The following is a 13739-nucleotide window of genomic DNA, read 5'->3' as shown; positions in this document are numbered from 1 at the left end:
ATCTCCCGCGTTTGCTCCTGGCAACGTCCAAGTTATGTCAGCGTCGCTCAGGCTACGTCAGACTTTCTGGCGAGAGCGGCCAGTGCCGGGTGGAGCTCTGCGCTCTGCCTCAGGTTCCCCTGGCTCTGCCTTAATCTAGCGCTCGGCTGCAGGACGTAGCATTGGCCCCGCTGCGCTCCTCACTGAGGAGGTTCAGTCAGTCCGCGTTGGATTAATATTGGATGTTTGCAGGTATTTAGTGAGCGATCTGTCTTCCTGAGAAAACTTACATGAGCAAGTCACATTATTTCCATCAGGGCATCTGTGCCCGCCTAAGGTACAAATAACTTCATTTAAGTGAGCATATGTAGACCTAAGTATAGTTCTTGAACTTTCCTGCCAGTTTATATGTGGAGACTGAAAGCAATTCTCATGCAAGAGTCCAGTGATTTCCTACAAAAGCTGCTTCCAGACGAAGTGAGGATTAGGGCTTCCATCTGAAGAGTTTGCCAGAAATTTTTCTTCTTGAGGTCTAGGTTGGAGTAAGGGGTTAGATTTATTTATTTTTTTCAGGCCAGAGGTAGAGAATCAAACCACCTACCTCCACATATCCACCATCTATGCAAATATCCAACGTATGTAAAAGTAGGAGGAGCTGATGAAAACACAGACTGCCCCCACAGAGGTTACCCCATTTTTATGGAACCTATTATAAATCTGGTTTGAAAAGCCCACCAGAACTGATCTATGATGCAATAATTCTTTCCTTTTATATACCGTCTGTATTTGAAATTTTAATTTATGGTAGTTATCTTTTTAGCATTGTACATATGTACACTACTAGAATCATACTTTTGTGTATTTCCCAGGAAAAAAACCACAAACCAACAAACAACTATCTAATCACTTGAAATTAGGCCTTACTTATATAAGGTCATCAAAAGAGCTAATTGTAAAAAATCTAACCTTACAACAGCGTGTGTGTGAATACACTGACTTAAATGTATAAAATCAAAGGTTCCTCATGCTTATCCTTTGGTGTTCCAGAAAACTAAGTGTTATGCCCCTATCTGAGGAAAGAAGAGGGTCTCATAGTCCTGGTAGCTCAGGTACATTGTGATACAGTTTGAAGTACGACAAGTCTGCGTAGTCTGGGAGTTTATAGGTTTAGAGGTTAATGAAAGCCACCTGATGGGAAAATGTTTAAACATCACGTGTGTGTGATATGGTATGTATTTCAGTTAGGATATTGATGTGTTTTAGGAAAATGTTTTTTGATGTTTCTTTAAAATTCAAATGTTGGACTACTGTGTAATGAGGTATAGGCCTGCCATTGTGCGTACCTGTACATCTGTTTTCCCTTAAAAATTCTGATCTCCTTGTCTGTGGGGGTTGTAAATAATATATATGTGTGTCATTGCTAACTAAGAATACTTCATTAATTTCAAAGTTACAACAAGGAACAATAGTTTTCAAGGCTAGTGTCGGTGTTATCAACACCAGATTTAATGATAACACAATTTTTTTTACTCATCGAAGTAATTGTTGGAGTAAAACAAAATTTCCACACAAATTCCATGTCAGCATGGACATCCCAAAGACTTTGCATGTGCCATTCTGTCTGCGTCTAACAGGGATTATTTTCAAGTATTAGTTGTAAGATGTTTGCACTCATGCATGCACATGCATAGAGAGAAACCATCCCTTGTTATTGGTGAGGGACAAAAGTCTGTTGATACAGCTAATCCTAGGAGTTCAGATATTAATCTGGGATTGATGAAAACTGTCCACATTTACTGACTCTGCAAATATGAGGTGGGAAAATTTCAATTACAGACTTTTTCAAACAGCTTCAGCATTTTGAAGCGATAAGTTTGAAGAATAGCGAGTATGTTCTTGTGTGTTTAGTGATGATTCTTTTGTTTCATAATGGGGTTCTTTTGACTGTTTCAGAATATTCAGAGCTTCTAATAAACCATGATTTATTTTTTTTTAAAAAATGGACCTAGTCTCTTTTACACAAGTACCCATATCCCTGTGTAGAAATGTATTTTGATTTTTTTTCCCCAATACAAGCTATTACAGTTAGAGATAATGAACATTTTATCAAAACTAAGCAGCCTCTGACAGCTGAGTAACTTGCTGTAGCCAGAAGGATTGCTGTCCATTTCTGATCTTTGAAAGCAGGGAAAGGTCTGTGTTGTGAAACATTCGGCAGCCATAAAAGCCTTGATTATGAAGTCCTTGAACTGCACTTTCAAGCTAAAGGCAGGGACACACACACAAACCCCAAAACTTGAACCTCACATAATAAAAAAACAACAAAACCAAACCCAAAAAAGGAATCGATGGTTAGAGGTTTATTCCAGTGACCGGGAGTAAGACAAACCTGTCTTGTGTTTCTTCTGTTCTTTAAAAAGTGTACATGGTTAAAGGATGGCCAGGGTAAAGAATAAATGCCTGGAATAGTCAAAAGTGAGAGTCTGTCTTAAGCAATCTTTTCCTGCTATTTCTTTTTCTCTTTTTTCCCTTTGTACTTCTAAGGGACAACAGGGGACACCACCTGAATGTCACTAAGTAGAATGAACTGTGGTGCATTTGCCCTTGTGCTTTTCTCCCTATTGCATTTGGAAACGAAGTCTCATTTCTCTAAAGTTGTTTTGGGTGGACAATGCTTCAGTTTTGTTCATCTTAATCTAAAAAATAAAATGTAAATTAATTTATATAAAGAAAATGGAAATAGTTAAAAAATGTATTTATTTTTTTGCCTACTGCAGAATAGTGATTGGAAAGACACTTGGATCTTACATTTTAACTTAAATTTCTTTGCCATCCAGAGATACAGAAAACTTGGAGGAAAACCACTGTGTCCTTGCTCCATATTGCACAAGGCATTTAAATGTCTTGACATTTAAAGCTCTTCCATGCTCTTATCACTTTGTGACTGAGCACTTTGTATTGTACTCAAGGTGCATGACGTTATTACAAGATCAAGTTACTTGGTGAACTGTCTGTGTTGAGAAAGCCTTTGCTGGGTGGACTACCAAGAGCAGAAAGGAGTAGCTTTGGAGAAGAATGATTATCACAGGCGGTTTTGGCACTTCCCATGTGGAGCTGATAGCTTGCAGTCCTTTACTGCACTTTAAGCTTGTTCTACTTAAGTCTGAGGCTTCGGTTTACAGAGAGAATCTGTGTAGGTTTTCAGCAGGACTTATTGCTGCCTGATGTTCTTCATTTTCTACATAAGTAAGCTTTTTACTGTCATTTAGAAGACAAAACATTGATGGAGTAAAACAAGTTTGCTAGCACCAGGGTTACTGAGGTCTTCATGCCTTCCGACCACGGCCAGGAAAGCTCCCCCCAGGAGAGGCAAGGCTGCTCTCCTGGGCTTGGCAGGGAGATGCCTGCTCCGCTGGGCACTTCCCGCTCATATTAGCATAGCCCAGCCTATATCGCACACACACCCAGTAATACCTCATTTTGCCACTGGACTGAGGCCAAAAGCACAAGCATTACAGGGAATATAAAGCGGGAGGTTACTGGAAAGAATCACAAACTAACGTGAGACTAGACCAAATTTTTGTGAAGAGCAGAAAATGTGATCTTTGCTATAAACAGTTCTTGCATTTCATGTAGCTGTTTATATGATTGAAGCATTTAATAAGTGTTTTTATTGACTATAGTTAGAGAGCAGCTGCCGAAATCTTAAGTGCTTCTGTTCATTTTTTTTTTCTCTGTAGTTTTGGAACTGCAAAATCTCAGAAGAAAACTGGAGACTGACACAGATTAGGGTGATTCCTCAACTGTGCGCTCTTCTGAAAGAGGAACTGCTTTTGGGGGGTGGGAATGATGACAGGAGCAAAAAGGAAAAGAAGTGCAGTTTGGAGGAAGATCCAAGCTGTTCGCTTGGAAGATATCAAAGTCTGGTGTATGAGAAGGATGCCCATCTTGAAATGGGTGCCTGTCTACAACTGGAAGGAAAATTTGATTCCGGATACAGTTTCTGGGACAATGCTAGCCATCCAACAGGTGACTCAAGGTACAGTTAACTCATTTCAGATCCATATTTTGAATCTGGTCATGCTGAATCAGTCTGATAATGTTTTGGCTTTCTTTTTTTTTTTTCTTCTTTCTTGTTTAATACTATTGTAAAGCTTTGGTTAAAAAAAAAAAACAAAACATGTTTATGTATCTAATTTTGATTTAATCTAAAGAAAAATATAAGGAAAAATGTATAGTCTTAACTCTTATGTGTATATAGTGGATGTGCAAATGTGGGTAGAAGTGCCTTGTGCTACTGTAGCCAATTTCTGTGAGTTGGAACTTCACTATATATCCCATCCCTTTGAAAATTTTTCAAAAACTTAATAGATAAGAGAACAGTAACTCTATTCACACAGAGTATGGTTATATACAATGTTTTATCAGTTAAATGACCACCTTTTCCCCTATTTCATATGGAAAACAAAATATACTTACATGATAATTGCATTGTAAGAGATGCTGTTCTGGAAGAAACATTGACATTATACTATTACCTGTGGAAGCCCAGAGCACAACAGGAAAAATTAACTTTCTGTGCATAAAAGGTGCTCCTGCCAGAAACATTACCCACAGAGAGGATCTGCCTGCGCCCGCATCTTGCATGCTTCAGCTTCTGTGTTGATTTAATGCTGTATTACATTACCTACCACGTCTTTTCAAGCAGCAATACAAAGTAGGGGTGGAGCTAGACTCCATTTGGCAGCTGGGAAAAAAAAAAAGAAAAAGGAAAAACTCCCCAAAACAAAAGCCTACATGATGACCTGCAGAAAACTAAAGTCTCAGTAATCCAGGTTTGTAAAGTGATTGCTACTGGGAAATAAATGCTTTTGTCAGGTTTTGATGTGTCTTTGATAGTGTCACCTTCTTTTGGCAATATTTTATATTTGTCTTAGGCAAATCACAGCTTCTTATCAGCCTCAGATGGATTTTAACTCCTTCCCTCATGTAAACTATATATATTATTTCTTAAAAATTTCCCATATTAGCTATGCTTAACTATCATTCATGTTGTTAAATTATAAGCACTCCTTTAATTGAATTATGCTGGAGCTGGAAACAACTGGTTTGTGTAAGTATTTGTGCTTTTAAAGTAATTAGGAACATCTGCATTGGCATGATTTAACTTTAAGAACCTTAATACCGTAACACTGTAAAGTATCTAATTTCACTGGTGTGTGCGTATACAACAATTGTAATTAAAATGCTGCTAATAACTATGTTGAAATTCATCAAAAATATTAAGTTAAACAGCAGTTCTGCACTGCTGGTAGTTTTAGCCAGGATTTTCTTGTTTGAATCTTGTACCAAGTAGTAATTTAATGTAACAGAGAAATTTAAGAAGATCCAGTGAAGACAGAAAATATCGGTTTTGTTTTTCTAGATTATTTTTATGTAACCTAGAAATAATTCTATCTTTATTTTATGCTGTTTAAAAACAAACTCATTGAAACTCTTCCTGCCTGCTCACCTGTTTTTTCTTTCACTCTCCTCACTGCTTCTCAAGATTTCAGAATGATTTTAGGGGATGGAAAAGGAGGAGAGTTAGATACCAAAGCGTTTTATCACATTTGTAGTGCTTTAACTTGAACTTAACATATTTACTTAGACCCTGCTTGCATTAGCTCTTTCCTAGTGTTGTAAGCCTTCCAGTTACCTGGACTATCCTTTAGTACTCTTATAGAGAGTGTTATGCAAGAAAATCAGAAGTCATATTTATTATATAGCATGAAGAGAAAAGACCCCAAATTTTGAGAGGTCTTATTGTGTCTGTTTCCATCCACCCACAAAATAAAACTAGAAGTTTTGTAATAAAATGAAAGGCAGAAATTCTAACAATGGAAGGAAAAAAATAGTAACCAGTGATAACTGACATGTAGAACACAGTGTCATTTGGTGTTGCAGCAACATTTAAGTAAATTCAAGTATAAGGAAATAAACTTGAGTTATGGAAGTATATGGAAAAATATGCAGTTGTATTCATATGCAACAGTTTTCTGAGTGATGAAAGCTGCATACTCCAGGGTAGATAGCAGTCCAGTAGCTTGAGAATAATTTAAGAAAGACCTTCCAATTGAGCTGTGTTTTTCACAGTTTCCTACTGTGGGATTTTTTACTCATCTGGCATTGGCCATGTTCAGACTATTCAGGTTGGCAGCTGCTCTGATCTGGTGTAATGTGTCCAAGTTCCAACTTCTAATCTCAATTTTACATGATATAGCTGGCTTTCGTTTGTAAAGGAAGGAAGGAAAGAGGAAAGTCACAGTCCTTAGTGTGTCATAGTGAATGCAATCAAGGTAATGTTCATAACTGCTCTCACAGAACTTTCAGAAATTGTTTCTGGAGAATTCCTATGCAATAGCAGGTTTTGGTGTCTGCCTTAGAAGTGAGAAAAACAAAAGAGCAAATTAACAGAAATGTCAGCAATCAATGTATGCAGATAGCTGATACAGTTAGCAGGGCTCGTTGAAAGAGCTTTAAACTAGATTTGAGGGGGAAATGGATAAAACCAGACTCGCTAGAGAGAAGCCTGGGGGTAGCATGCCAATATTTGAGGGATGGTGTTCTAGCGAGGTCCTTTGGTCTGCTGTCTCAGTGGGGGTAGGGGATAGAGATCCATGTGGCAGCAAAGACACAAGGGTTATTGGTGTGTTAGAAATCACAGAAGCACCTGAGAATGGTCACATAGGAATTAGGGCTTCTCTCCCCAGAAAGGTGGCAGGATCAATAGCCCAACTGAAGTGCAGCAGGAAGACAATATAGTTGCCATCACGGAAACATGGTGGGATGATTCATACAACCGGAGTGCTGCAATGTATGGCTATAAACTCTTCAGGAGGGATAGGCAAGGAAGAAGAGACGGTGGGGTAACCCTGTATGTTCGGGAGTGTTTTGATTGTCTAGAGCTTAATGATGGTGATGATAGAGTTGTGTATTTATGGGTAAGAATCAGGGGGAACGCCAACAAGGCAGATGTCATGGTGAGAGACTGTTATAGACCACCCAACCAGGATGAAGAGGCAGATGAAAGATTCTATAAGCAGCTGGGAGAAGTCTCACAATTACTAGCCCTTGTTCCTGTGGGGTACTTCAACTTACCAGATGTCTGCTGGAAATACAGTACATCAGAGAGGAAACAGTCCAGCAGGTTCCTGTAGTTTGTGGAAGGTAACTTCCTGACACAGCTGTTGAAAGAGCCAACTATGGAAGGTGCCCCACTGGACCTGTTGTTTGTGAACAGAGAAGGACTTGTGGGTAATGTGATGGTTGGAGGCTGTCTTGGGCATAGTGATCATGAAATGATAGAGTTTTCAATTCTTGGAAAAGTAAGGCATGGAGTCAGCAGAACTGCCATCTTGGACTTCCAGAGGGCAGACTTTGGCCTGTTCAGGAGCCTGGTTAACAGAGTCCCTTGGGAGGCAGTCCTGAAGGGCAAAGGAGTCCAGGAAGGCTGGACATTCTTCAAGAAGGAAATCTTAAGGGTGCAGGAGCAGGCCGTCCCCGTGTGCTGAAAGGCGAGCTGGTGGGGAAGACCAACCTGGCTGAACAGAGCTGTTCTTATGCCACATTTTATTTTGGTTAAAGTTTTAAAGAGCTACTATTATTCATCTTCTGATTTTCAGGGTCAAAATTATTAGTTTCTAAATGTGACTTAAGTTTTCAAACTCCTGTAAGATACCTTCAAGTCAGCTATTTGTAAATTGAAACACTTGAGCTCATATATTAGTTTAGGTTTAAACGTCTTCCATCATGACACACATAAACTAGAAACTATGTCCTGTGGTGACAGTCTAGGAATGGTGTACAAGAAAGGCATGCTACCTGAGTATTTAATTGTCTTTACTTCCATGTACATTGTGAAAGAAATGGATCTTGAGAAGGTGAAGTGTTACCTTGCCTAACACTGACCTAAGGTAAAACCATATGCCTCTGTGCCTAAGGTGTTATTCTTACTCTCTCACAATGTTATCCAATAAATATAGTAGTTATCAAGGAATCCATAAGAAATTATGTAATAATTTCTGCAGAGAGTGAATCTTCTGATGCTGCTTTTCAAACGCTTTTGAAACCTGTTTAAAACATGCCCAAGTCATATTTGACCATTCAGAGGGAATCCATTGATTGATAGCTTTCAGTACAAGGAATGGATCCAGTACTGGGGTGGGGGAGAGGAGACTGAGGAGTATAGGGAGATGGGAAGGAAAGGCATGAGATTATCATGACCTGCTGCTTGGCACTTGTGATGAAAGAGTCATTGCTGAAACCAAGCAGTCATTCTCCAAGTGTTTCTATAGCTATTTCATTGCTAAAAATGCCAAGTTAATTCATGAGTCTCAAAATTCACCACTGAACACTTCTTCCTATTTACCTGTTGAGACGACACTTGTACGGTCTCTGTGTGTGTCCTTTAATTTTAAAGTCATTAGCTAATTCCACAGAAGATGGAGAAATAAGTGTCAAAGATAATTATGTTTCTACAAATTTTATGAAAATGGCCAGTGGAAACATACCCTACAAGTTCTAAAAAGTGATAATAGAAACTCATACCTTGTTAGGCATTAGATAATGTGTAGCACCAAAAAAAAAAAAAAAAAAGCCCTTTCAAATGGACCAATTGCTGGAAAGATTCAGTTGGAGCTTGCACTGTCTCAAGAGTGCAAAGTCAGTCAACCACAAGTCAAAACCAGTAAAAGAAACTAGGCTTCATTAGTTCCAGCTATCATCTAATATTAGCTCCAACTGTAATTTAATAATACGGAACTCAACACCTTATTTTTCAGACATAGAATCCTTATTCTTCCTGTGATACCTAAGGCTGAAAAATAACCTTTGAATCTAAAATAAACTTTTTTGTCATCCAATCTTGAAGCTTGCTATATACTTTCACAGTTAAGAAATTTGAGCTTTCATGTTTTGGTAATCACTACCTAATTCATCTGTGTTTCTAAAATCTGTTATTGATAGACTAGAGCAAGATGTCTCTAAATTAAGAAATCCTTAATTTGCTTCTTGACTAGCATTTTGTTGCTCTCTTCCCTTTCCCTTTAAAATTTATTGATACCCCATCAACAGTCATCATATGAATATTTTTCTTTCCGTTTCATTCTGTGTTCCTCACCCATACACACCCTTTACTAGGTCCATGTAGATGTCTCATAAGTGCCTGATTTGTTGTTTGTTTTTTTCTCTCCAAATTGAAATTGTGCTGATAAAACAGAGGTTTTGCAGTGTAGGTATCTATTTCTCAGCAAGCCACTCTTGCGTTCCTTACTTAATCAACTAGTTAGTGAAATTTGTGGTGTTCAGTCTGCTTATGGGAGGTCATGAATGACTGCCTTTACATCACTTTTTTTTTCTTTTTCACTTATTAAACTGTCTTTATCTTGACCCAGAAGTTTTCTCACTTTTGTTTTCCTGATTCTGTCCCCCATCCTTTGAGGAGTGAATGAGTGGCTGGGTGGGTACTTAGCTGCTGGCCAGGATCAACCCACCACAGGCGTGATTCATCTGACTAAATCTAACCATCTACTTTATTAAGGTTGATTGATTATATTGGTAAGATTTCCATTGAGTGTAAGAGGGAACTGGCTCAGGTGTAGACACTGATGATGTAGACATCAAAATTTAGGTGATGTGTTTTTCAGCCATTATATCTATGGCATTGTGGGTAATAAAGAGTTCATGTTCAACATGGTTAAAGGCAGATCTTACTGTTTTCTTTCCTGTAACTCATCCATTAACCTGTCAGAGTAATACCAGAATTCTTTTTGTGGCTTTTTCATCTGACTTGGACACCACATACTTGTATGAGAAGCATACTTTGAACAAGATGGATTTTTCTCAGTTTCCTTGCATGATAATATTAAGATGCATTATGATGCAGACTTTCCATGTAGCTAAATCTCATAAAGCTGTCATCGTGTTTTTTCTGTAGCCTTCTGAACACATGCTATAGCCCCTTCATATCTCTTCAGAATGCAGCTGCTTAGCTCATTTTCACAGTCTGTGGTAACTTTTTATTGCACCAAGCAAATTATTCATCTTTACTTTCAAGGCCTTTCATACGTGATCTTTCCTGGCATCATTTATTCATTACCAAGCTGTTGATCCATTTCTGATTAATCCATTTTGCTAGCCTTCTTCATCCAATTTTGCCTTTTCAAACAAATAGCTTTGTGCCTTCTCTCAGGATTTAAATTATGCAATGTATGTTGTTTGGCACATCGTATCTCAGTATTAGCTTTTGGATTGTTATTTAGAATGCATTTCTTTGTGGTTTGGTTTGTTTCTTTGTTTGTTTTGGTGTTTTTTTCTGGGCAGAACTATGCATACTGTCCACAAAGACTGGCATCTAGAAGCCGTTTAGGTAATGCTGCAACACATCACCAAGCTTCTCTGACTGTCATGGCCTATAAAAAAAGTAAGTCTGATTTTATCTGAAAAAGTCTGTACAAATATACTCTTTGTTGTGGAGCTGAGTTCATTGCCAGAGAAATTATCCCCGAAGTTAGTCTGCTTGAGTATGTATATTAGTGTACATAATTTATTTATGTATGTCAGTTCTCTATGTCTGGTAAAGGGTGTGAGTCTGATGTGTGGCTGAGGGAGGCCCTCCTTTTGAGTCAGGAGGTTCAGAAAGGACCCCCTTGCTTTCTAAACTCCTTCTCAGAGAGGAGCCTAGGTGCGGCTAGGTCCAGTCTTAGTCCCAGACTTGGTCAATGGTTCATGTCTAAAGGATTATGTATATAGCCACATACCAGAGTCAGCATTTGCCTGTCAGAGCTCCCTAACGGACTTGCACTGAAACAGGTTTGCAAAGTTGAAACAGATAGAAAGTTTATTAAAGCAGCAGATATGAAGAGTTCAGAATTGCCATTGATAAATGCATTTACTGCAATAGCGCTAATATATGATTATAATGCCAGCAAAAGACTATTCTGGGTATTGTCACTGAAAAAGTGAAATTGCAATTGCTTACCAAGAAGGCGTCCCTATCTTGGGCAGAGGAGAAGGAGCACAGCCCATCAACTGCCTCTTCAGGGTTTTCAATTTTTTCTCTCCCCACTCCCCCCTGGGGTAACTTCCTCAATATCCTTTGTACCCTAACCTTAGCTGTTCCCTTCTCTGTGACATTTAACGTGATTTGGGTGGAGAGTCGAGTACTGTAGTCATATATGTTTAGCATGTACTTCTTTTAGCTCGTTATTATACTTAGGGGTGTCAACTTTAATATTCATTTAATGGATAATGAAGCAAAAGGTCTCACTCTGAGCACCATGGCCTTCAAGATTCTGTGTAGAAACTGTCTGTTTATTCCGCATTCTTTATCCAAAACAGGCCCATCCTGCCGCTGTAAGACTCCCTCCTTCGGCTGCTTCTCATGCCAACCTTGCGGATCTCCATCCACAAAGTTTGTAGAAGAGATAAGCAGACATCTGTGGTTTTAACCTCTTAGGTGCAATTGTCACACTATATAGTTAGGGGACACAAATGTATCTGAAGTATTTTGGTTAGGACTTTATATAATGTGAAGATTAAGTGCTCTGCTTAACACCTGAAGTTGCCTTACTCTGTCTGGATATAATTCCTAATGTAGGTACTTAACCTCAGAAAATGTTAACCCTCTCCCCCAAGATTCTTCCAAGATCTTGCTTGAGGTTTTGATAATTATAATCCTCTTGTGTAAGCCTTTAATGACCAGAGTGACTCCTGCTTAGACAAATACATGACTTAATTTCTGTTTTGTCATTCACAGGGTGATGATAATGCTTGCACCCTGCACTTATAATTAAAGCATCTTGGGGCTCTTTGCACTGTGCAGTAATAGAAAAGTACATGGAGAGGGAAATTAGAAACACCAAAGTGCTTTTGCTTGAAACACAGAAATGACTCATGCAATACCGTATTGACAGTTTATGGTGCAAAGAATACAGGTTTCAATTGTTTGCTACTAATATGAATGTCCAACATCACAACTGAGTTAGACCCTTGCAAAAAACCCCAAACCCACTAATGTTTTTTCAGCCTTAGAAAAAAAGGGGACAAAACAAAGACATGGTACTTTCTACTTAAGTAGTCGGTCTAAACTGAAGCCTCAGTATAAAATTTCAGTTTTCTTGAAGGATGATGATTTTGCACATGTGGGAAATGGTCAATCGCATGGATATGTAGCTGAGATGAAACACAGAAAATGAAACACGCTCAGATCAAGGGCTGAGATGGATAATCATCATCTCAGAATTCTGAAAGAGCAGGTAAGTGACATTGCAGGTCCAGTAACAAGTACCTTTGATGATTCTGTCAAATGTGGAATTATATTCTATAGTTTGACCATAGTGGCTATAGTGTTGCATTCAAATTCCAAGTCTGCACTGCAGATAAGGGACTGGAGCAGATGCAAGCAACAGATGTGTATTTCCTTTTAATGATAATAAAATAACATTTTCATGTATAGCAATAAAAGATACCAGAGTGATTGATTCTGCTACCCAATTCTGAAGCAAGGCTCTAGGAAGCGAGTGGGTTTTGCTTCAGATTTGTATATGCATTCTAAAGACAACTCTGCTGATGTTCTCAATTAGGAGTAGTTTTAATGATCTGCTGGAAAATAATTAGCCCATTTGAAAACAAATGGGTTATTAGGTGGATTAGGAGCTGCAAAGAAGTTGATGACTGGCAGGTAATGCTGACTGTTGATCCATTATCTGAAATATAGTGTGTAATTTAAGTCGCTTTGGTTCATGGAAAATGATTTCAAACTTCAGTAGGAGAAGAAAAGGCTAGGAAAAGGATCAGAAAAACAAAGATTATATTTGGGAGAATACTTAAATGGCTTAGGTTAATTAAAACCTGAGAAGGTTTTTCCTTGTCAGGAAAGGCATTTAAAGTAAAAGACAGTTGCAGCACAAGAACAACAGATTATAAAATAGCATCAATATGTTCAGACTTAAAATGGGAAGTAGTTCTAAAAATATTCCATTAAAATATTGGGATAAGAAGATGTATCTCCTTATCACATGATTCCATTTGTAGATATACTAAATTACATTTGCCTGTCATAAGAGGGAACAGAATACAACGCACAAGGGGGTTCTTTCACAAGTTTATGTTTCTTTTCAATATCTGCTGCTGCTCAAAAAAAAAAAAAAAAAAAAGGAAGTTTTGAACTGAAGTGTTAATAAGACAAATGTGTGGGTTTTTTAAAAACTAAAATACTGTCACTGTATTTCTGGATTCAATCTTTATCTTGCTAAGTTCCTGGTATTTGGCTGGATTCATAAACTTTATGCTGTTTGTTTTGAAATAAACATCTGTCAATGTGCTATACTGCTTATACTCAAAAGTTGTGCATGTGCATGTGGGTGTAAGATTTGGACTTTGGAATTTATCAGATTTGGGACTATGGCAGTGCTTGTAGTTTTTTAAAAAATATATTTTTTGTAGTCAGCTAGCACATGGATATACTTTATACAGAATTTATATGTAGTGTTATACATTTGCTGCCTTTCCTATGACCTATCATGAACAAGAAATGCTTTGGCTCAAACAGGTTTTGGTGGGCTGGTTTTTTTTGGGGGGTGGAAAGCCCTTGAGACATATTTCCTCCAAAAGTGAAATATGTAGATGGCATCTGATGAAATCAGTATTATTCCTGCCAACTTCTTTTTTCATTCTGCAAGCCCAGCAATAATTCACTGAGGATTGGTGTGTTTTGTGTG

The 13739-nt window shown here is 38.2% G+C and overlaps 1 protein-coding gene across 1 annotated transcript in view; it reads left to right on the top strand.

Annotated features, from left to right (window-relative positions):
- Positions 1 to 3828: 3828 nt before the first annotated feature.
- SLC26A7 (solute carrier family 26 member 7) overlaps positions 3829 to 13739 on the top strand; it is a 70725-nt gene continuing 60814 nt past the window's right edge. The window contains exon 1 of the mRNA XM_010312461.2: positions 3829 to 4018. Within this exon, the coding sequence (XP_010310763.1) occupies positions 3829 to 4018 (190 nt within the window). The remainder of the gene's footprint in view (positions 4019 to 13739) is intronic.

This window comes from Balearica regulorum, chromosome 2 (genome assembly GCF_011004875.1).
Source record: "Balearica regulorum gibbericeps isolate bBalReg1 chromosome 2, bBalReg1.pri, whole genome shotgun sequence".
NCBI classification, from domain to species: domain Eukaryota; kingdom Metazoa; phylum Chordata; class Aves; order Gruiformes; family Gruidae; genus Balearica; species Balearica regulorum.
The sequence above is the reverse complement of the archived record's forward strand: the minus strand, read 5'-3'. Positions and strand labels throughout refer to the sequence as shown.